This window comes from Cololabis saira, chromosome 6 (genome assembly GCF_033807715.1).
Source record: "Cololabis saira isolate AMF1-May2022 chromosome 6, fColSai1.1, whole genome shotgun sequence".
Taxonomy (NCBI): Eukaryota; Metazoa; Chordata; class Actinopteri; order Beloniformes; family Belonidae; genus Cololabis; species Cololabis saira.
The window spans coordinates 32490422-32515771 of record NC_084592.1 but is presented as its reverse complement, the minus strand read 5'-3'; the positions used below and the strand labels follow the sequence as shown (position 1 = coordinate 32515771).

General features: G+C 41.0%; 1 protein-coding gene across 2 annotated transcripts in view; it reads right to left on the bottom strand.

Annotated features, from left to right (window-relative positions):
- Positions 1-926: 926 nt before the first annotated feature.
- The window catches only part of ptpn4a (protein tyrosine phosphatase non-receptor type 4a), a 108398-nt gene continuing 83974 nt past the window's right edge, over positions 927-25350 (bottom strand). The window contains exons 14-27 of one of the 2 annotated variants that reach the window (XM_061723967.1): positions 24020-24157; positions 23494-23655; positions 16371-16530; positions 15064-15147; positions 14847-14903; positions 13658-13814; positions 12199-12365; positions 11839-11929; positions 11587-11648; positions 9753-9899; positions 8425-8553; positions 5208-5356; positions 4431-4566; positions 927-4339 (exon numbers count right to left, since the gene is read on the bottom strand). In XM_061723967.1, coding sequence (XP_061579951.1) covers positions 3965-4339; positions 4431-4566; positions 5208-5356; positions 8425-8553; positions 9753-9899; positions 11587-11648; positions 11839-11929; positions 12199-12365; positions 13658-13814; positions 14847-14903; positions 15064-15147; positions 16371-16530; positions 23494-23655; positions 24020-24157 — 2014 coding nt within the window. In that variant the 3' untranslated portion in view covers positions 927-3964. The remainder of the gene's footprint in view (positions 4340-4430; positions 4567-5207; positions 5357-8424; positions 8554-9752; positions 9900-11586; positions 11649-11838; positions 11930-12198; positions 12366-13657; positions 13815-14846; positions 14904-15063; positions 15148-16370; positions 16531-23493; positions 23656-24019; positions 24158-25350) is intronic. The other variant, XM_061723969.1, reaches the window with a different exon arrangement.

The window sequence follows — 25350 nt, the reverse complement described above, 5'->3', positions numbered from 1 at the left end:
CATTTTAACAATCTTTCTCATGACGTCATTTTTTGCTCCTGCAGCACAACAGCCCTAAAACATGCTGCTACCACCTCCATGTTTCATGGTTGGGATGATGTTCTGAGGCCTGTGGGCTTCTCACCTTCTCTACCAAATATAATGAGGATCTCTTCAGAGTACAGCACTTGTCTTGATAAATTAAGATCTTTGTCCTCATGTGCAGCTGAAAACTCATCTGGGTGATTTAGAAGCGGTGGCGTTCTCTTGCTGTGTTGGTTTTCATCTCTAAGTGCAGAAAACGATTTACTTTAATGACACTCTCTCCAGGAACCTCATGCCAAAACATCATGTAGACAACCAACCTGTTTCAAGCCAGTCTACTTTGTGTATGTAAACTCATGACTAAGTATTTTATATTTATTTTGACAATTTACATTCAAAGATTACTCAACGTTAGAGTCAGACATGGATGGAGCAAAAAGAAAAAAAATGTTTGTATTCTTGTAAAGCATGTGCAAACTCTTAAATAAGTTTGTTTTAAAATATAACCATGTGTAAATCAGTTATTTGGACTTCATCTGGGTTCTGCCAATCCTTTTGAAACGATTAAAAACCTACCCAGACCGTTGTCTCCTTGAGCTTTTTTATGCATCGTCGCTTCAATTTTGCAGCATACTTTGCCCAAAGTGGTTAAATTATAAAAAAAAAAAAATCCCAAACTAAATCCTTCTCATAATAGAATTCTTAAAAAATGATAACTATATAATGATAGTAGAGTTCTTGGGCAATGGTGCCATCTCCTCTCTGCGTACTAATGAAGCCCAACCTCACTTTTACAGTGTGGAAAAGCAGGGTGATCTGAAGCCACACCTCCATGCTTTGACAGACAAGCTTTAATTGGTCATAATCAAGCTTATAAACATGTCCAAAGCACTGAAAAACCATACCAGAAAGAAATGAGTAACTGAGGACAAAGGTTTGAAGACACAGGTAGGAGTTAAAAGGTATAATACTGAAAAACACTTTTGTGGTTCATTATTTATACACTTGCTGTTATAGACTGAAATAAAAACAACTTCTTGTACGATTTTCACATCAATTATGTCACATCTGAATCATCCAAAGGGAAAAAATAAAAACATCTTTCTGCTCACAAATGATTTCCCTTTTATTTTAAAGACTTTTTTCATATACAACATTGTATTTACAAGGTCTAGTAGTATTTACACAAAATTAACAAGTGGCACTGTGTAGTTAGTTCTTTTTCTTGTTTCTTACAAGTGTTTTATTTTCAAACAAAATAAAAACGATAAATTAAAAATAAAAGAACTCATTTTAACAATGCTTTATGTCTCTAAGTTTGATTTTTTTTTGTTGTTTTTTTTGTTTTCCTCAGTAGCACTACCTGCCACTCAGCATTCTACAAAGTGCTGTCCCTTCCCTACCCAATTAGAACTGATATCTTTACAAAAATACAGCTAAGCTCGGCCCTCCCCACGCCTGGTCCCCCTCCGGACTACAGTACCCGAGATGCACAGACAGTACCGACTCTGCCAACAAAACGATTCAAAGACAGCTCACTCCTGGGTGTTCAGTGCAGATGGTGACAGTGACAGCCCTGATCATCTGGGAACTACAGGGCCCACGTTTCATTTCCTCGTCAGAATCTCATTGGATGCTTTTTGTAAATGCGTCTCCTTGACATCGGCACGTCACCTGTGATTTGTATCCATCGGCACGGGAAAAAGCTAGAGCCTCCTCTACTATCAGTCGCAGGCTAACCGGCCTCGGTTTGTCCTGCAGAAAAACGAGCTGCGTTTCTGTACCCATGATGCCCTGCGCAGATGTGTTGTCTGCCTCGAGGGCATGTACAGAGAGAGTAGGATCCATGTATAATGATCCGAAAGAGAGGCATCTTGGGAGAAACAATAAGAAGAATGGGCCGGGGATGTTGCGTGGGCTGTGCAGAGATGACTGACGGATGTTGGGCTGATTTTCTGGGGAATGACACAATATCGAAAAAGATTAAGGAGATTAAAATAAAACAAAAAATGTAGGGGAGGAGGAAGGCGGCTTCTATTCTCTCCTTGATCCCACCTCTATGGCAAAATTATAATCACGAGCAAAGATCCAGCCTGACTTTAGGAAAAACATGACTGTTGAAGTAGACTCCTTTTCCACTTTTTTCCCAAAAGAAGGGCTCGATCAGGTGAGATTAGGTTTGTGGCTTCATGGCACAACCTTTCATTCCAGTTCACAAACGAGCAGGATTCTGACCAAACGGCAAACAATGTTTTTGTCAGGAACAACAGGGAAGAACAAATCAGAAAACACACACTCAATCTCACACACGCACGGACAGCAGATGGTGTTTCCAGCAACATCCATTGTAGGAGCCAATGACAGCAGGTAGTGAAGCAGCCAAAGAAAGTGAAGAAACTATCAATATTTAAAATCATGAAGAGGCAAGCAAAGATCTGACAGCTTGAACATTTTTGTTTCATGAGTTAAAAACAAATTATTATTTTGTATTTTATTACTCACAACAAATCATCTCAACTTAAAATGATGATGCTCAATTGGGATAAACAAACTGAAAACAATAATGTTATTTGTGCTGCCTGTGAAGCCCGTGCTCCTCTCTGGCAGACGCTAGAGCAGCACCGGCTGCTCCACTGACGTTTCAACCTCACCCAAACTCAGATTCAGGGTTTCCTTCATTCAGAAAGGTTCCTGGGGAGAACTCATCACTGGACTAAGCAGGTATGAGTGGGTTTACGGCAGGTTGCAGCAGCTCTCACCCAGTGTGTGGGGGCTGAGAGGAGGGAGCTCTGAAAACTCATTCACATCAAGGCTGAGATCAGTTCATCAAGTCGTCAAAGTGGGCGAGGAAAAACAACTGATTGCATAAAAACTTCCAGCAACTTCCAGCTGATTGATAAAAGTGATCCAGGGAGGGAATGACTTCTCCCATAGGACTGAGAATCGCTGACAGTGTCTGGCTCAAGGACACTTCAGCATTGAACTGATTAATTCGCCGAAGAAAGAAATGAACTGAGGTCAGCCTTGTTTAGACTGTAGGAGTCCGTGCATCTGCAAGGGTCTTTCGTGTCGAGTTTTTTCATTTAGGTGTGTAAGACGAGCCCCCCCCAGTGAACACTGACCCTGAGAGTTGCACCCCAGTTATGCTGATCTTCACCAACCGTGTACGCTTGAGCTCAAAAACACAACACAAGGCAGGAGAAGGTTTCCACACGGCACTGAACAAGAGGTGAGAGACGAGCACGCTCCGCTGTCCACCCGACAGAAGCATGGACAAGAAAGCAAAGGAGGATCAAACCAAGTACAATAAATTAAATCACTTTTTCCCCATAAAAAGCATCAGGAAAAAAAAGAAGTAGTTAGAGGAGTCAAACTACTTTACTACCTAGAGTTTAACCAGGAGAGCGTGAAGCGCTAGACTCATACAAACAAAATCGTACAGCTTTGTTTTCTTTTGTTCAGTGGACAGGGGGGGACAACAAACTAAAACACAATAAATATTCTTTTTGAGAAACAAAAGATAAGGTGTATCTCTTTATCAGCTAAAAGGACACTAAAAAAAACAAAAGGCGGCGGCAGGTCCGTCTGGCAGACTCGCTGAGGGGGGGACAGGGTGACCCCCGGGCAGCCCTCTCCCCTCCAGTATGGCACTACAATGATTCCCCATCCACATTTTATTGTCTCTGACGTTTACTCTCTCTAAATTGGTTTTTCTGTCCTATACCCTGATCAACAACAACTCCTACTGGTACCTAATCACCAAAACTGGATTTCTTATTTTGTCAAATTTGATCTTGCTCAGAATTTTCACGGTTTGTGTGTTTGTCCTTTTTCCATTTTTCTCAGCATAAAGTGCAACAGTGCTTTTGTTCTCTCCTGCAGCGCCCCCCCCTCCCGGCCTCTTCCTGGTAACCCCTGACGACCACCCATGGGTCAACCATCACGGGTTAGAAGGATCGGGATCGGGATCAGGATTGGCGCTGGTCTCACTCGTCACGCTGGTGGCGCTTGCAACACTCGGTTCCTCCACTTCCTCTTCCTCTTCTTCTGTCACTTCACCCACGTCCAACACCTCCACTTCCTCATCGTCATCATCTTCTTCATCCAGTCCTCCCTCCAGCAGCTCCACCACGGCCGCATCGCCGTCCTCTGTCGCCTCGTCTCTCTCCTCTGCACTCGGCTGCTCTCTCTTCTCCTCTTCATCTCCATCTTCGCTCAGCTTTTCCCTCTGCTGGTAGACTGCTGTTTTGAAGGGTTTGACCAGACCTTCCTCGTAGACTTTAAAGATGGCCTCGCACACGAAGCGGTACTGGCTCTGATAGAAAAAAAAAAACAGACAAAAAGAGGGATTTTGTGGCGGCTGGTTTGAGACAGCGGACGGAGGCTTCGTGGAAACGCCGACTTACAGGTGTCTGGATCATCATCGCCCTCTGATCTCTCATGGTCCTGACAATATCCAGGGGATACACAGGCTGGCCACACTCCATTAGACACAACGCTGTCTCCATGGTGATCAGTACCCCTGTCCGACCAATGCCCGCACTGAGAAAAAAAAAAAAAAATAGATCAAACATATGGAGAAAAAAAAAAAAAACGAATTGTCACTGACATCAGAATACAAATTTTCTAAAAAAAAATTTTCTAAAAGTTTTTTAAAATTGTATTTTAAAAAACTGGAAATCGGAAAACCCCCCAGGACCCAAACAGTGGATCAATGAACTTGGATCATATTGTACTCCAGAAAAAATATTGTATTCCGTTAGAAAAAAAACTAGAGACTTTGACCTTATTTGGGGACCTTTTTTGGATTTTTTGCTTTTAATGGACTAATGATCTGAATCATCTACTATGTTAATGAATTTGTTTACACAGGACTTGATTATTTAATTTATTATTCACTTTTGTTCTAGTATTGATAGACATATGTTAAATAATTTTGAATGATGTAATCTATTGACCATATGAGGGAGGGAAGGGGAGAGGGGTGTGTTGTTTTTTATTTTTATTTACATTTTTTTATTTTTTTATTATTATTATTTATTTATTTTGGTTTAATTAATGTTATGAAAAGTAAAAAAAAAAGGGGGAGAAATATTGATAATTATATTGTTATGGTAAATATTATTTCTTTTTTTTATGCCCTCAATAAAGATATTTTCTAGAGAGAATACAAATGTTCAAACCTGCAGTGCACCACCACCGGTTGGTCCTGCCCGACCCGTTTGCTCCTAACCAGAGCTACGAAGTCCAGAAAATCCGTGGAGTCGTCAGGAACGCCGTGGTCGGGCCAAGCCAGGTACTGGATCTGGGTGATCTCTCTCTGCTGCTCACTCTGGGAACAGCAAAAGAAGAAAAACATGTGTTTGTACTTGTTTTCAGGAAGCCTGTATACTAACTTTTTAATCTACATCAATATTGGTTATATCATCATTGGTCCGGTCAGCAGATGGATAACTCGCCCCATTAGGTGTCCAAGTGTCACTGAACCCCACATAGTCCCCCTTGCTCCAGTCACCAGGTGGTTTCAAACCTTCTCAGCCCAGATAAATGGTAGGACTGGGTTAGGAATGTCAGGAGGATGCTTTTTTTGTGGTTAAGTATTTACTTTTTTCATATTGCAACCTTTAGCAAAAATGACACCAAAAACAAAATCATGTCAGCATTATGGACAGAACCATTAACCCCCAACCATCGGCAGGGGTGCAGACCGGAGCAGCAGGTCTGCTGGTCAGTAGCATGTGGGAGCAGTGGTGGATAGTAACGGAGTAAATTTACTTGAGTACTGTACTTAAGTACATATCCAGAGCATTTGTACTTTACTTGAGTATTAGATTTCTTTGGTACTTATTACTCTTACTTGAATACATTTCCAAGACAAATATTTTTACTTTTACTCGAGTAAATTTCTAGGAAGGCTGAAAAGTACTTGTTACTTTCAGGTCTGCTCTTTTTTCTTCTTCCCTAAAATCCTATTGGACACAAGCTGTTTTTGTCAAAGGAGGAGACCTATCACAGTGCACGCTCTCCACTGGGATGTACGTAAAGCGGAAATACGTCAAGACTCCTCAAAACGATACCGCCAAAGTAGCCTGCGTTTGTCAAGACAGAGCCGCAACAAGTCAAGACAGAGCCGCAACAATGGCTACGCCTGCGTCAGGAGAAGAAAGACAATCCGCTGAGTCGTCTGAGTCTGATAATGAGCCGGACTCGGAGCAGGGACTTTCACAAAATCCTTGGCCGTATCTTAACTCAATGTTTGAGTTCGACCGAGTAAAAAACGAGGGCACAGACAAACCACAGACATTTATTTTCAAATGTTTATTGTGTCTGCCGAAGCAGAACTACCTCTCTGCTTTCAACAACTCGACATCGAATTCTCAGAAACAAGAGTTAAAAGATCCTTAAATTAATTTAGAAAAAATATAGTAATTTACTGATGTGGAAAATAAGAAATTTACTCTTACTCTTACTTTTACTTAAAGTAAATTTAAAAGCATTTACTTTTGGATACTTAAGTACCTTTAAAAGCAAGTACTTTTCTACTCTTACTCGAGTAATATTTTGACTGAGCTACTTTTACTTGTAACGGAGTAAATTTTGACCAGTAGTATTTGTACTCTTACTCAAGTACTGGGGTCGAGTACTCTGTCCACCTCTGTCTGGGAGCGTGCGGCATCGATGTCCCAGTCTGGACGTGGTTATATACAACACTGCTAAAAGACCTCAACTTCAGCATTAGGCTCACCAACCTGCATCTGAACCAACCACGGGACTTGGTGTGGTTGGTTCATATACAGGACCACAAGAGTGGTTTAGTGTGAACGCCCAACACCAGGTTGATGAAACGCAGCGGCGGAGGTGTGATGATGTGGGCAGCCACGTGACCCGGGCACCTTGCAGCCATTCAGTCAACCATGAACTCCTCCGAGTACGGCAGCAGTCTGGTGGGAAATGTGAGGCCATCTGTCTGCCAGCTCAATCAAAACTGGGTCATGCCACAGGACAATGGTTCAAAACACACCAGCAAATCTATACAAGAGTGGCTGAAGAAAAGGAAAAAACAAAAAGGAACAAAAAAGAATCAAGGCTTCAGGTCTCAACAGATCAGGTGTGATGGAACCTTCAGAGACCCGAGCATAAGTGAATACCCACAAAGAAGATTAGGCTATAATCCATCCAAGACGACTTCAGTTACTAAGCCCTGTTCCAATCAGATGATATTCATCAGGATTTAAACCCAAAAACAAATGCCTTTTGAAAGTCCAAAGTTTTCAGGTTTTTCTCGGTTATCAGCAATATTTTCCTGTGTAATGAGGGAGACGTCCAAGAATAGATTCAGATCTACTCGTGAAAGGGAATTTGCATAGAAACCTGTTTAGTTTTATCTGTACTTGGTTCCTGGTTTATTTAGGAAAAGTAATTCTGACCATGTTTTCTGTAAATGTAGTTTCATGTTTTGTTCATGTTGCTGCATTTACAGACAGAACCTGCAGAAGAAGCAACTACTGACCATTGTTTCTGGAGCAGCTCAGCCCCTTCTTTTCCTCTTCAATACTGCCTCGCTGCAATACCCTGGCAACACATTATCTCCATAGCAACGTTCACCAGCAGAGAGGAATCTAACTGCATTATCTTATAACCATATACTTGAAAGGTCACGCTAGAACACCCAGGGAAGTAATCGGGAAAACAAACAGCCAGAAATGACGAGGCTGGAAAAGTGGGTCCTTCCTGACGGCCGTTAAAAGCTCTTTCATGTAGGTTACATGTGATAAATCTCAGAACAATAGATCAAGAACAAATACAAATCTTTGAATGTGAGCTGAAGTCTAAAGAAGTAAAAGTGTGGAAACGTGAAATGCTTCATCGTGACAATAAAAGAAACTTTCATCCCAGACTCTAGTTTCCAAACTCATCAAACCCTCTCCGGTTGGTTTCCCCCTTTCTCTCCATTTCTGCGAAGTGACTGGGATGGTTGGTAACCATGGTAACCAGATCCCAATATGTGGCCAGCATGCGGCAGCAGGAGCCAGAAAAAGAACAGCCCACACTGGTCACTATGGCAACACACCTCCTCAGGATCCTGAGCAGCTCATCCCTCCGGAGACACTGGTCCCTGTTTCTGATTGGAGCAGCTGCGGCTCAGGAGGGACCGCCTTTCAGTCCAAACCTGGCTGATCCTGGACCTCCCCAGTTCACATGCAAGTGTTTCAGGTCAAGATCCTGAACTTAACTTGACCCTTGATGTGCTCCGCATTTGTAAGTCACTTGGGATAAAAAGCCAAGTAAATGCAGTTCTGTGTCTGTTCTGTCAAACCAACTCCGGTTCTGAGCTCCCACAGCTCGCTCCACCTCTCAGTTCTTCTCTTTAGGGTTGGATTGTTTTGCCTGTGTGTTTACCTGCGTGTGTGTGACTGTCATTTCCCGGACCAGAAAGGCTGAGTTGCCCTCTTCATTGTGGCATGTAACTGTAAAGTCTCCGTAGATGGCGCTGCTGTCTGGGTTGGGCCAATACTGGTGACACTTCACCTGCAAAAAAACAAAAAACAACACAAAAGTTAAGAACATTGAACATCAACCCACCGCCGTTCTCAGCTCAGAGCTCACAGTTCAGGACTGTGGACACCAGGAATGGGCGATATTTTACCGTTCATGATATACCGTCAAAAAATTCCTCACGATAAGAATTTGTCATGTCGCGATAAAAACGATAAATTCCCGTTGATGATGTTTTTGTGTAAAGCTGATTTTTGGAAGGAAGGAAGGAAGGAAGGAAGGAAGGAAGGAAGGAAGGAAGGAAGGAAGGAAGGAGCAGGAGGAAAGGAGGAAGGAAGGGGAAAAAAGAAGGAAGAAAGGAAGGAAAGGGGGAAAAGGAAGGGAGAAAACAAGGAAAGGAGGAAGGAAGGGAGAAAAGAGGAAGGGAAGTGGGAAGGAGAGAGCAGGAGGAAAGAAGGAAGGAAGGGGAAAAAGAAGAAAACAAGGAAAGGAGGAAGGAAGGGAGAAAAGACGAAGGGAAGAAGGAAGGAAGGAGGAAAGGTGGAAGGAAGGAAGAAAGAAAGAAAGAAAGAAAGAAAGAAAGAAAGAAAGAAAGAAAGAAAGAAAGAAAGAAAGAAAGAAAGAAAGAAAGAAAGAAAGATTCCCGTTGATGACAAACATGGCGGATCTGAGAGCGAGATAGATTCATAGTTACAAAGGTAGAGTTGAATTGGTATTTTTTTTTATCGTAATTTTTATCGTTATCGGGATAAATGCCAGAAATAATCGTGATACATTTTTTTGTCCATACCGCCCATACCTAGTGGACACCAGGACACGAGTTCCCCGCTAGTCCACAAACATTTCTACTAAATTCAACACACACAGGGCATGTGAAATCATTCTAAAATCCCTGTTGAAATGCAGTGATTAGTGTCTTTGCTAGAACTGGATGCAGGATGCAGATATGTGGGTATTTTTGTATCTGCAGCCCAGCAGCATTTCTAGGGGTGTCTTTGTTATGCGACATTGGATTTGAACTGTAAAGATTTGGTTCCTTCTACAATTTAAAGACAGGAGTTGCACATAAATAAACGGAGAATGGATCTCAGCGACTGTACAGATACATTAATATAATGCAGCACCGTCCGTCCTCCTGACTGAGACTCTTTGAATGCATGTGTTGAGAATTCTAGGCTGTCCCGTATCCACGGGGTTTGCAGTGCTCGTCTGTGATGACTGTTCACACATACCCGCCCTCTCTCGACCTGCGTAGTCAGCATGACCACCATGGATGAGCCCTGCTCCCAGGTCATTTGCCAGAAGTCCGAGCAAGTGTTGGGCAGCGGGCCCTGGCATGCGATGTAGCGGTTGATCAGACTGGAAGCCGGAATCTCCATCTGGTTAGAGAGAGAAACGGAGATACAGAGTGCAAACGTTACTGGAACAAGAAGGTGATTTTTACAGCATCATGATATAGAATCAGTCTAAATGTTTTCTATTTTTCATATTACTTATCCTAGAAGTCACAAATTAAGGTTTTGTCATCTGCTAACGATGTAAAATGCAATGACAGAGACATGTTAAGTCTAATTTTCCATTTGAAGAGTCAGCCTGAAAGAGCAGAGGTCAGTGTTTACTACCGTCACTGCAAGTGTTTAAGGGATTTACGTTTTATCCCCTTCAGACAAAGCCAGTTACGTCACACGCAGTTGCTATCAGAGGTTTATTAACAGTTCAGAAATAGAAACTTGTTCCAGGGCTTCATGTCAATAATAGTAAAGTTGAAGAAATTTTCAATTTGAAGTAAATGTCTTTGCAATTAATTTGGAGGGATGCTTGGACTCTCCATTAGAAGACCCGTTCACCCCCTAGTGTTAACTTTTAAGTTGTCTTGAAATGTTATTTTTATATTTACGCAATCTCTTTGGTGAAGAGCACCAGTCTGTCTTGCAGCACAGCAGCCTCCCACCATGGAGCTGCCACCATCATACCTCACGGTTTGGATGATCGTCTGAGCTCTGCAAGCTTTTGTCTTTTCCCTCCAAACATTACCACCATCATTACGGCCAAACTGGTCAATCTTAGCCTGATCATAACACGTGACCTATCATACAGCTGCAAACTGTTACCTGGCTTTTTTTTATTTTTTATTTGACTTCTGGTGATTTTGGTAAAACCGGAGTCGTCTTTCTCATCTGAGCTTTGACTGCATATCCGTGTGGATAATGATCATTTCTTCCAGGCTTCAAGCAGCATCTTTACAAGGTTTCATTGTTCTGGGTTTCATGCTGACCAAAGCATGGCCATCTCTGGAACATGCTTTGCAAAAAGAAAAACACCAGACTAACATTAGAAATTTTGTTTCGAGTTAAGAATAATAGCCTTCCTGCTTGTTTTCAGCATTTCTTTAAATTAAGAGAAACAAATTATAATTTAAGAAGGCTGTGGGTTTTTGAAAGATATCGTGTGAGGACTAATGTTAAATATAGATGTGTTTCATTTTTGGGAGTCAAATTATGGAATCAACTTAGTGATGAAGTGAAACTGTGTAAATCTCTGTTGAATTTTAAAAAAATATTGAAAAGTAAAATAATTAAGGATTACAATGCTAAATGATTGAAGTATAATTTGGTTAAGCAGAACAATTTAAAGGGAAATTTCTCTTTTTGTTTCTTTTCATATTGCAGATAATCTGGGTTTTCTGTTGGAAAGTACAGGGTAGGCAAATATAAGCTTTGGCTTCAGCCTATTCCTTTTTCGGTTACAGAGTTTATTATTATTTTTTGTGTGAAACTGATGAGTGTAAACTTGTATGAAAGTGTTTTGTCATTTACACACACACAGTTTGAATTGCAAATAATGTAATGTAACCGAAATAAACAATTAATTCATTCACTAACTACAAAAGTGCTAAGAGTGGTACTCAACATGCAACACTGATGTGCTTCATTCATTCATGCATTCATTCATTCATTCATTCATTCATTCATTCGAGTTTCCGCTAGGACTTTGGTGGTAATTGGAAACAAAATGTAGAAATGCTACTACAAAGACCTAAAACACCAGACTGAGCTGCAAACTCACATTGATGTAATTTGCATTGATGTAGTCATCTGTGCTTTTCAGAATGACCCGTGTGGCATCATCTGTCAGGAGAGAGAAGGATCGGTTAAGATTACACTCGAGGAAAATAGCAGACAACTGATGAGATCTCATAAAGCTAGAGGGAAAACAGGCTGAAGAGCGACAGAGTGATGAGAGGAACCCAAAGTCAATAAAAGCAGATATTCAAGCGGAAACAAAAATACAAACAGACAGCCACGTCCAGTCACGTACAAGGAGAGATGTCTCTGTAGCGATTCTTGGAGACATTCTGAGGTAATTTGGCACACAGCATGGTCATCCCCGGTCTCTTCCTGTACAGTTGCTGTGGGAGAAGGAGCAAGAATGTCAAAGCTGGATATCAGCTACAGCAAGCTGTGCTTTCCATTCCTCATTCTTTACTTTGTGCGTGATAATGTCAAAGTTTGTGATTTTCTGATGAGTGAGAGCTTGTATTTCACTGAAACCTAAAGCTGTTAGACGGTTAAACAGGGTGGAAGAGGCTAAGATAAGCTACTGAATCCACTCTGCCACCCCACTTATTTGCCTGCATGTCTACTTGCTGTGCGAGTCTAGTTCAGCTGGCCTCCTCACATCAAACTGTGCCAGTATGGCTCCGCTGCCCAGGCCGTCCTTCAGCGTGACCATGGAGTCTCTCAAAGCGTGCTGGTCTAACTGGGCGGGGTCTTGTGGGGACTTCTCAGGGATGTACTGAAAATCTGGCTCCATGTCCGCCTTCTCCTCCACCACATCATAAATGGCTAAATGGCAGAAGAAAACACATTTATGACCGTTGACCTCGGGTTAGCTGGTTTATCCTCAAGACATCGATCCACCACAAAAGAGAAATCTCAATCTAAGAACTGAATAACATCCCGCAGATGGAATCTGCTTTGCTCGACCAATTTAAAATATTACGAATATCGGCGTTTCATCAACTTTAATCATCTTCTTTTCTGCCTGATTCACAAAAACATTAAATGTTTCATTTGAGATTACAAAAATGAGGCATAGTTGTCCCGGAGCAGAACCGAGACTGCGACCTGAGCTGCATCTGTTCAGCTTCAGGAGATGGGTGCCCTAGTAATTCATTTATTATACTTTCATAGATTCAAACATGCAAAGGCGAACTAAATCAAACGACTTCTTTCTTAAAAACAGAACACTCAGACGAACGATGATGGAACTGAAAAAAGACTTTAGATCTTTAGATTCATGTGGTGAAAATTCCCTCAATAACATTTCAACATTTACTGTACCAAGAGTGATTTGGTATAATATGTATACTTCATCTTACATTTCTGCTGTAATCTGGTTTGTGTTGATAGTTTAGTTTAGTTTTAGTTTATTTAGCACATAACATAAAAAAAAGAACATTACACAAGTAAGTTCAGTTAAAAGAAACTGTGCAGGGAGGAGCGAGCAAGCCAGAAGGCTTATGAGGAGCCCCCACCTAATAACATTTAACAAAATCCTTATGAGGATATAAAATCATAAAAATAAATCATAAAAATTGCATGTAGAACATGAATGAAAATAAAATAATAAAAAAAAAAATAATAAAAAAAAAAAGATTAAAAAAAATTACTGTACACATGATCATGAAAATATGAGTATTAAGCTGAACAAATGGCAACACAGAATATGAAGTGCAAAAGAACATTAAGAGCTTTCTTGACTACATTTTTGAATTAAATGCTCTCTTGAGCGACTTTTGAACATGGATAGGGACCTACAATGTTTTGCAATCTGGTACCAACTATTCCAGACTTTGACACCTCTAAATCTAAACAAAAATTGGCTTCTTGATTCCAGACATTCCACATGTATTCAACTACACCTCGTGGTTTGCGGTGATATCCTCATTTTTAAACGAGGCGTCGCATGATCGTCACAAACAGGCTTAGTTGCTTCAATTGCAGAGAAATCCTTTAAAGGGTAAGTTGTAGGATGTAGGATGTCTCCCTGATGCCTGACATCCACATCAACCCCCCAAACACAAGCAGATTTGTAGAATATTTGCAGCACATCTGCTAAACTGGAGTCAACTCACCGTTGGGCCTGACCAATAGGATGAGCTCCCCGGAGTGGCTCTCACAGCTGGCCTTGATGAACATGACCACCTGGTCGTGGGTGTGCTCAGAGATGTCCCGCCCGTTAATCAACACCACCTGGTCCCCCTCGTTAAGGCGGGGCACGCACAGGTCCGCCTGAAGAGGAACGTGAAAAGGATCATGAACAAGTGAATACAATTATAGCACTAAAATAAAACTAACATTTAAAAGGGGACCTATTATGAAAAACACGTTTTTTCTTGCTTTAACATAAATAAAGTGGTCTCCCCTCAGCCTGCCAACTCAGAGAAGGAGGAAAACAACCAGATTCTGCAGTGTCTGTACAGCCGCCCGGATGAGCCGTCCAGTGTGATGTGACTTCTACGAGCCGTTCAGATTTGCGCATTTTCGTTACGTAACCAAAATGCAAACCATGCACACAACTATAAAACCGTGTCCTAATCCAGCCTTCTGCATGCGAGCGTCCGACTATCGCGTCACACTGCGTGACATCGGACGCTCTCTGTCCATCTCCCTCCAGCCAGCTGCCACTTTATTGAGGTTTTTGTAGTGAAATGAGGAGGTATCATTGAAATAACTTCTCATTTCAACTAACTGGATCAGCCGTTCTTCATCCGTGGCCGTTTCCTACAGCACTTTCAACCGGGTTTCAACATGAGCGACAGGAAGAAAATAGAAGCAGGGCGTCCGACAAATGTTCAGCTTAAAATGGCACGTCACGCTGTGCAGCGCTGCTGCGGCCAGTTAGGACAGTCCAATACAAAATAAAGCAATGGAATTGATTTTGTCGCTGACGCTCGCTCGCATTGCATGCAGTTAGGACACGGTAACTCCGCCGGCCGGAGCTTCCGCCATTCTTCCGTAGCGGTGTATCGCGTCATTCAGGCAGCCAATCAGCACAAAGCCTCATTATCATAGCCCCGCCCACTCAGAATCCTGCATAGAGAAGGTTAGAGACTGGGAAGATAAAGACATGGCTTAAGAGGCTGAATTTCTAATTTATTTAGCAAAAACAATCAAAAGCTTGTTTTTAAGACATTCAAGGCCTGTTTAGAAATAGGGATTAGATGCCATAATAGGTCCCCTTTAAAGGGAGTTGCAGCAATGTGTATATTTGTGTCAAGGTTATTGTGGTGCTTTAAATAGCGGAAATTTTGGTTTACTTACTGATGTTCCTGGAGCCACTCGCGACACAATGATGGGCATCTTCTGATCAGCTCCTCCCTGAATATGATCAGAAACATTCAAACATATAATGGCTTGTTGAAAAGGCCAGGTAGCATTTCAGGCAGGGAGGGTAGTTGCTTAATAAAGGACAGGGAACAAAAAGAGTGGTGGATGTAGAAATGATGCAAAGAACCGCATTCTTCCGTTGCGTTCTCACCTTGACATTAAAACCAAAACGCCCGTGTTCATCAGGTCTCATCTTGATCAGGACGAGGTTGTCGTGTGGGACGACTCCATTCAACTGAAAGAACAGAGATAAATAAGGATGAATCGAACTTCCATTTTGCTTTCTTTTACATAGTTCACACATAAATTCAGCTTCCATACCAACACTGTTCGCTTTTGACTGAAACTTCTCTAACTAAGAGTAAGGATGTCAATGATCCATTGCTCACCACCAGTGGAGCGAAAACAGCGGCATGGAGCAGCTTCAAACCTGCCTCGTGTGACATGTTTGGAACAGTAAACCATTTCCGTGAACTTGTAAAAGCGCTGAATGGCTTGTATTCTCTGATGAGCAACTTCTGTTATCTCCGGGGTTAATGCCTGGGTGGGAACTGTGCTGCACGTGCAGGGCACACAGGCCACTCCCGGTCGGGTTTGATTACATACAACGGCCTCATTTCAATGTTTAAGTCCAGCTGAGAACTTTGGTCTCGTTTGGATGGATTAAGATGTTTACATGCAATCTAAGTCTGATTTCAGCCTAACTAATGCAGTAACTTTATTTCTCTAATGTCAAGTAAACACACTGATAGATAAGTCCTCATAGTAACTAGTGATGCACCGAAATGAAAATTTGTGGCCGAAACCGAAACCGAAAATAATAATAAACACTTGGCCGAATACCGAACAATACCGAACATGGTTCTTCAGCAGTTTTTCATTTATTTTGCCAATTTTTTCACCATTGCATAAATCAAATAAATTTGATTTAGGCATTCTTTTAAAAGAAAAAAATATTTTACAAAATTACAAGGTATAACATTTATTGAAAATAAAAACGTTTTTTTTTTTTAATTTCCCAGCATTATGTTGTTTTGGTTCCACCTCCTGGTGAATGTTAGGTAAAATTCTTATGGGGTTAGTTTTTGGTTGGCCAACGATTTATGTTTGTGGTGCGCAACGTTACGGGACGGAGCGGCCAGTCTATTTCCTTATTTTACAACGCCGTTATTAATTGTTCGTTTTTTTTTCCCCACTTATTCCACCGAACACCGAAAGTGTTTTTTGCCATTTTCGGCCGAACAATTTCGGTTACCGAACAATCGGTGCATCACTAATGGTAACTCTAACAGACTGCTACAGATGTTATTCAAGCATCTACATAAAAATTGAAAAAAATGTCAAATAGAATTCCTGAAAGCACATTCAAATGAGCTTGTTGTTGAAGTTCAGCAAACCAACAACATTTTCCGTCGTGTGTTCTGCAGCTATGCACTCTGCACGTGCAGGTCCACTGACCGTGGTTTTGTCAGCGTTGACAGGGACATCGTACATCTCGTTGAGGTGGTTGTCCAGGAGGCTTTGCTGGGAGTGGGCCTGGATGATCTGGCTCAGCGTCTTCCTACTCAGCTGCTTGGGGGGCAGAGCTGGAGGCTGCCCATCCACCCCTTCTGGAGACCTGAGAAAAAGAGCGGACAAGAAATGTAAAACTCCGGCAGAAATAAAGACCAAAGAGGAGAGCGCGGGTAGACAGCAAAGCACATAAATAATGAAACATGGTCCAAAGTTACTAACATGGTCCTAACGTGCACAAGTAGGTATTTTATATTTTATGGCAGATTGATATATGACCAAACATATGGTAAAAAAATAAAAAAAATAAATTGGAGAACAGAAAAGAGAAATGTTGAAAATATGAGAAAAGAAGGTGAAAAAAAAAAAGCTGATCGTAAGAGACGGAGACTTAATAGCGCTGTTAGTCGCAATGCATTAACCTCAATAAGAGGCTGCAAGAGGAAGGAAACACTCCCCTCCACCATTCAGACAATAAAAGGCAGTCAGCAGCTCGGTGGAACAGCACGCTCAGTCAGTCAAGGCTTTCAGCAGCATCACAGCTCCCTCCCTGGTGGGTAACAGCTAGTCATCTCCTCTGTCTGTGCATGTGAGTGTACATGTGAGTGTGGGAGAGACTATGAACCAGCTCCTTGGGGGGCGGGGGACCAGTCAAAAAGCATCAACTTTGTTTTGGAGGCTGCTTCTGGTGTCACACACACACACACACACACACACACACACACACACACACACACACACACACACACACACACACACACACACACACACACACACACACACACACACACACACACACACACACACACACACACACACACACACACACACACACACACACACACACACACACACACACACACACACACACACACGCACACACACACACACACACACTATGGGTCAAAACCAGGGCACGCTTTCAGATGGAGGACAGAACAAACCAACGTTAAACTGAGTGTGAATTCCTCAAAAAAATCCCAAATAAGTTGCTCTCATACAAAATGTTTTAACGTTAACAAAAGATAAATTAGCAGGACATAGACTGAAGCTGCATTTGACTTTTTACTACCCTGTTCTGCATAAATCCTTCATTTTGCCTAAGAAATAATATTTAAAAACCATTTAGACTGTGGCAAAACATTTTTCACTTCATGCAGCTAAAAAGAGAAAATCACATGTCAAGTTTTCAAAGATTTTAGATTCATTGTTTGCATGAAACAGAGACTCTGTAATTTTGTCTCTGCAGAAGGAAAACCATCTACTCCCAGAGATACTGAAGGATATCAGAGGAAAGCAGGTGTCTTTGCGAAGCGTTTTAGCTGGAGCGCAGTCAAAGTGGTACACACGCAGTTTACTTTTAGTCTTTAACAATGGGAATGTGTGGTTCCTTCGGAAGAAGAAAATGGATTTTAATGCATCTGGTCCAAATAAGTAGTTATTTAGCAACTGTAATTATAAACTTTTTTACAGACATCATGAAAACACCGGAGGAGGACATAACCACTGAGGCAGGAATACACGGCTGGTGTTCAAACTGTTGGTGAAATCTTGACAAGAATGTTTTCTGAATGTTTCCAGCTAAATATCATGAGAGTAGGACGGTCCAGATGAACTGATACAGACTCATTTAAGTTTTCAGAGCAGAAAAAGGAGAAACTAACTCTCCCTAAAGAGGGGAAAAGTCTCTTGCAATAGATCTGTAATATTTAGCGAAATCTAAGGTAATACAATATTGTTGTATCATGTGGCAGTTCCAGACGTGGTACATTCAGGTTTTCATCCATCCAACACACACGTTCATTGTCTTTAGTTTCAGGAAAAAAGGGTTTATCGAGTTGCAGAGGTGCATGAAGCACTGCGCAAGGAGGGAACGAAGTTCTATAGCGAACTTGTAAAAGGTTCCACCCCTGTCAAAAAAACAAAACAAAGGACAAGCAGACAGCATGCATGAGCTAAACAACAACAAAAGACAAAGATCAATAGCAACAGGAATTCAAGTACTTGAAACAACTAATAGTAAAAAACACAAAGAAAGAACAAAAAATGTGACAAAAGCAGAACAATGAGAAAGAATATATAATTAAAGGTCGATAAAATTAAAGGTCGAGTAGAGAAAGTAAATTAGGTTCCTGTGGAAAGTAAAAATTCCTTTAGGTTTTTTTTGAAAATGCATTGGGAGGAGGTGGACCTCAGTGAAGAGTTTAAGTCAGACCAGAGCTTGGGGCCTCTATAAGTAATGTTGAATTGGTGACTTGAGGTTCGGGGGGACGGTATAGATAAGCTATTGTTACTAAACCTTGTTTGATATGAGTGAAAGTCTGTTGTCAGAATAAAGACATTGTGAAAAGTAATAGGCAGATCTTGTTTCCTGTATTTAAACTTATGAATAAAAAGGCATGTTTGATAGGCATTCACCTTATCAATAGGTAACAGTCGATACTTCAGAAAAAGAGGCGCTGATGGCGCATATCTAGAGGAGTGGGAGATCAATCTCAGAAACCTCTTCTGCAATAAGAGTAGTTTTCTTAGATGAGTCGGATAATTAGCTGCCCAAACAGTGCGTGCCCCCCCCCCTTTAAATCGAAATATAGTTGCATCTTAACACAGTGTCTTGAGCAGTGCTGTCTAGACCAGTGCTCTGGAAACATGTGTACACACAACAGGAAATCACAACTTGCAGAACTTTCCATTCGATTATCAATGTCTTAGAAATGAACGGCTTGTTTCAGTTCTGCTCATCCACTGGCTGAGCAAAAGACTCCTCCCTACCACTTGGTGGTGAACCACTTTCACTGTTGGCCAACTGTCAATAAACAAAAGAAGAAAACAGCATGCACACACGCACACACACAAATAATAATGATAAAAAATGTTTTAAACGGTAATGACAAGAACACTGAAGGAGGGTTACCACATTTTTTTTTTCCAGAGAATAAACCCTGACAGGAATGCAAACAGATAAGATTTCATTCATGTTGTTGAGCATGGTAATCTACAACCCTATTCACTTTCATGCTTGATGGGAAACCGCAAAGACGCTCGGATAGCCCAGCAAGAGCTTTAATAAAGAGAATTAAGGTGTGCACCAAATGTTTTGAAGTTGTATAGTATAAGCCTGATATAGCAGGCCACTGCGCCTAATCAGTATTTGCCTCCATTGAGATTATTTTCATGAACATGATTTCCAGTTAAATTTAACCAGATGAGAGGCTGAAGATATCATCCATTTTACCGTACACCACAGTAAAAAAAGATAAAAAAGAAAAGAAAAAAAGTAACAGCTTCAGGAGATCAAAGTAGAGATTCAACTCAATGCTCTAATTCTGCTTTGTCAACTTGAAAAGTAAAAAAACCCAACTTTTAGTTCACCGAGCACCGTAAGCAGAATGTCTCCACGACTACCAAGAAGTCCCTCAAAGTTATTACAAAAAATAAGATAAATTCTCAGTTAAGAACAACCAGATGTATTCATCCAGAGACCTTGTTGATCTTTTGTCAGAATTATGAAATGTGGAGCTTTTTCCACACGTAGAGCTGCATTAAGAGCAGTCTTGCTATTAGGCTGAAGAGTTACTCGTTCGGTCCCTCTGATCACAACTCATGCAGTCAATAACCCTTTTAAAACCGGAATATTAGCAATATAATTATTTTGAAACTATACTATAGGTCATATTCACTTAATCCTCATGAGGTGTGAGCAACTCCAAAAAAAAAAAAAAACATTTTTGGGGGCTGTTTGGGAGGGTTTACGTATGTGTGTAAAAACAAAGCTTTGGAGGAAAGACAACAGCAATGATCTTAGAGAAGCAACTGTTACTGCCCTTCAATCTGAGAAGGATTATGAGCCCATTTTCAAAACTGATCAAGTTTGTCATTGTACAATGAGAAAGATTATTCATGAGCAGAGAGCGTTCTAGACAGGCCAATCCTCCACAGAGTGGACCTGCCAGCAAAGCTCCTCCGAGGTGGGGCAGTGTAATGCTCAGAGAAATCCCAAGAGAGAGAGAAAGTGCCGTCAGACTCACTGCGCAGTAAAACACTAAATAAGTATCATTTGCTTGGCCAAAAGAGATGAAACTGTGATGTACAAACAATGGCAAGTTATTGCTGCTTAAAGTGGCTCTACAGACTAATGAATGATGGGATGTACTTCACACTGGTTCTGCAGTGTGGGTTACTTTTGTTAAAAACACAATGACAAGGTTTAATACATCGTGTGTTGCTGAGGATTTATTTACCCCATTCAGGCTTTGGTCCTGGCAATAACCAGGAGACTTATTTTATTTTGATACGCGAAGCCTTGGAGCTCAAAGAGGCGGCGCCTTCTTTGTCATGTGACAAAACAGCTGCTGTGTGTGTGACACCTTTTCATATTCAAAATAATTTCTGAGCCCCATGACAACGTTTGTCTGCCAGTAAAAAGCGATGACAGAAATGAAAGGAAGTTCACACATCAGCTGGAAAATGTTGCTACTCCCACATACAAAGATGGTTTAGGTGACATAAAACTAACCACTCAGCTCCTTTATCAAATCTAATCTCAAAGAAGATATTCCTATTTGTCCACAATTGTGTATTTTAGGTATATTTCCTGATAACTTAAAAATAAACAGTAGAAAGAAGAGTATGATAACTTATTCTCTTCTCCAGGCGAAACATTCGATAGCATTGTTTTGGAAGAACCCAGACAAACCAGACATAAAGCAATGGTACAAAGAACTCTCAAATTGTCTTGCATTAGAGAAATTGACATATGCCATGAAAGGGAAATCTGATGACTTTTGGGAAATCTGGGGACAGTTCATGCGCTTTATGAGGAGTAATCCGTCGGGACCTGGACTGGATGATTCTGTTGAATGATGATGTAGGGGGGATTCTGTTTTTGTTTTTGTTTTGTTTTGAGTTTTGTGCGTAATGTTTTTTTTTATGTTGTTGTTTTGTCTCTGTATCTTTGTCTGCTATGCTTGTTTTTTTTCTTTCATTGTTTTTTTTTTTATTTTTTATTGTACATTTTATTTACAGATAACTGTATTGTTGTAATAATTGGAAAAAATGTCAATAAATATAGTGTTGAAAAAAAAAAAAAAATCTAATCTCAAACAAAACACAGTAAAGATTTTACGCGAGCCATTAATTTCAAACGTTAAATCGTATTTAGAAAAGTAACAAACTGAAGCTGTCCAATAAATCCAGTAAGGAAAACAGGACAATGTTTTCCTTTAAAAGTGAAAGGAAGTATGGCTAAGTACTAACTTAGATTTCTCTACAGCTATCTGTTCAATTGTTTAGTCTAAATTCACCCTGAATCTCCATGTGTTTAGAGAATGCCCTTCTGGCGCAGCATAATCCACGGCTTCCATCCTGAATCTCTGCCTGAGCCTTTCAGCAGAGTCTGCGTGAGTTTTCTCCGGTTGGGAGTTTACTTCCTCCCACAAACCAAGAGCACACAAGTTAAGTTGATGGATCACTCTAAGTTGACCGTGGGGACTGAGACTGAGCATGTATGCTCGTTTGTCTCAGTATGGTTGTCTGATGACAGGATAGGCTCCCATCCGCTAACGCCCACAACCCTGCACGGGATCACGCAGGTGTAGAAAATGAATGGGGAGCATGAACCCTGGACACCTCTAGCGTACTCCTTATACCTTATACTTCCTACTCTGCTTGAAGCACCAGCTGCCACTGAGCAGCATGCATGGATAATGTGTGTGTTTACTGAGAGAGAGAGAGCGAGAGAGCAGGTGATTATGTCATCTTTTGGATGGGGAACAGAGTGATGAGGCACTAAACTTGGTGGCTGCTTGCTGGTTTGTACACAGAGGAACTGGTACTCTGATGTAACGTGACCACTCCGATTTCTAACTGAGAAACGTCCTCCTCACTCCCTGACTTCAGACTTTAAAACAACAATGTGGGACTTTATAATGTTTTTTACAGCATGGGAGCACTGTAAGTAGGGCTGGGCGATATATCGAGATTTTAATATATATCGATATATTTTCAAACACGATATGGTACGAGACAATACCGTTTATATCGATTTAAAAAAAAAAAAAAAAAAAAAAAAAAAATTTTTTTTTTTACATTTTTTTTTTTTAATGATTTTGATATAGCTTATTTTGTGACAAATGGACTTGAATGTTTTATTTGAGATTTGCACAAATGTTTTGTTATTTGCACAACTGGCAACCTCAGTGGAAAAGTCTGCCTGTTACTGTCTACATTGTATTAATTGCACAGTGTATTTTAATTTAATTGTTATGCAGGAAAGGGATATTTGTTTTATTTTATTCAAGAAGCATTTTTATTCTATATATGCAGGCAGTTTATTTTTATTTCATTTGTTTTATACATTTTGATATTGTGCAGACCTCTGTTAATAAAGGAACCTGTGTGACATTTGGCACGAGGCTTTGTATTAAAACTGACTGTTTTTTTAAGGGTTTGCCTCAGAAAAAAATGAAGCTAACAGAGATGCTATGCTATAATGCTTTGGGGGAAACCCCAATTATGGCACAGAAAAAATATCGATATATATCGAGTATCAACATTCAGCTAGAAAATATCGAGATATGACTTTTGGTCCATATCGCCCAGCCCTAACTGTAAGCATATGCAGCAAACAAAATAAAACCCCAGCTCCAAGTTCAGTTCTGCTGCACAGCCTCTCCACCCTGCTACCCCACTATAAACACATTTTACAGGCTGGTCTTCAAAGGGTTCATCTTTCCAATGACACTAAGAGAGGGTGTGAACTGGTAGTGGAAGCCACAGTCACCAACAAACAATTAAAAAAATAAAACAGTCAGCACAGATGTGCAGTCAGACAGGCTGAGATGATACTGATGAGGTGAATATAGCTTCAAAATTAAAGGGTGGCTCCTCTGAGGTGATTTTTCTTTCTACAAAACTGAAATTATGATTTAACCAAGTTCAAAGCTGATGTTCCCCCTCCAAAAGACCAAGACCGAGGAAACAGTCGGAAGGAGAAAGACGATGGGAAGATCACAGATGAGGGTGCGGCGGGAGTGAGAAGTGGGACGTGTCCTGCAGACGGGAGACTCACGGTGTGGAGTCCAGGCTGATGCTGTTGGCCTGCGTGGACGACGCAGACTTGTGATTGGAGGAAAAGACAGGTAGGCTGGGTGAAGCGTGGATCACGTGATCAACCAGGTGGCCAACTGACGATGGGCGTAGACGGGTGCCCTCCTGTACAAACATCGAGTTCCTGGCAAATGTGCAAAGACACGTGATGTTTAAAAGCTGCGAAGGAAAATACAACACAGAGCTCCAGAGCTTTGAATCTCACAGAAAAAAAGTTCACTTAAACTTAACTTCTAACAAGGAGATTTAATATTTTAGTAGTATTTCTTTATTGAAAGCACAAGATCCAGATTTATTCAAACTCTCCACTGAACTGATCTTCAGACGTAGAAAAACAACAACCTGCAGCTGAATTGATTGCCTGACGTCCCGTGTTGATCCCTTAAAAGGAAATAAGCCTCTACTGCAGTTTTTGAGAAGCCAAACAAAGGAGACCCTTTCACATGAATGTATATTTTTTCTAGTTCATATTAAGAAAAATAACTCACTGGTTGGGTGTGCCAGGTGGTGAGCGAGTGGGCAGACTTTGGGTCTCCAGTCTCTCGTCTGATAGGCTGTTCCTGCTAACAGACTCCCAGTCAGTCCCGCCCACCAACTTCCTGGCCAATGGCTTGCTGGGAGACCTGCTCAAAAAACAGAAAAACAAAAAAATATTAATTTAGCTGTGTCCGCAATGGAAATTACAGTCTCTTTGTGACGCCAGATTTCAGCACTGCTCATCTTGACTTTACTCATGAATGGTACCGGCTACAGGTCTTCCACTACATCCCTCAACATGGAGGGGATTCTGGACTGATATCTTTTTTTTTTTTTACATTTTTTTAATATTTTTATATTTTATATATTCTTTGTACATACGAGACATGCCTCATTTATCTGCTTTTATTTTATTCTATTATTCTATTTGGTAGCTTCAACGTTTTGATGCTCAGTTGTTCTTGCAATTTCCCCTCGGGGATAAATAAAGTTTTTCTGAATCTGAATCTGAATCTTTGCTCAGAGAAACCATAAACGACTGGGTGATACCAAAACAATGCATGCTTCTTATTCAAGCCTTTAATAGAATTGGGTTGGACCTGCTTGTCCTTTTCAAACAGCTTCATTGCTGGTGGCATAGACAACAAGGTGCTGGAAAGCATCCTCGCATGCTGGTCCATATTGCCAGGATAGCATCACAAAGCTGCCGCAAATCTGTTCTTCCACAACCCAAAGCTGCGCTTTTTTATTGATTTTTGACATTGGAGACCTTTACCATACCATAAAGGGGCGGACATGGTTACTGTAACAACAATACTTCTGTAGGTTGTGGCATCTAAATGATGTTCATATAAGTCAACAAATATCCCCCATTGCAGAGGTGTCGCTGGGTGATATTACCAAGGCTTCAGCCTCAAATGCACCTGAACTTTGTGCTGTTCATGACCTCCAAGTCCCTGCTGATGGTTTCAATGGAACATCATTTAGTGGCCCAGACAGCCAGAAGCTTATGTCAGTCTGTCAGTGACATCAGTGACGTCTGTCCGTACAACATCCAGCCTCTGCTGAACTGTAAACGTGCTACTGCCCCCGCGACCTGACCTCAGATTAACGATACAAGATGGTTGAAGGAAAACATTTTACATATTACTTTGTAAAAACTGCCATCTTTTGATTTAGATTAGCAGTAAAGTTGCAAAGTGTAGGAGAATAATTTATCTAACCGTCACACTGCTGTCAGCAATCAGAAGCAACGCTCATTCGCATTTACAGATCATTCATCGCTGCTCTCTGTCCATCCATGACTGTTTTTATTTTAGTTGAGTGCATGATGGTATGGATC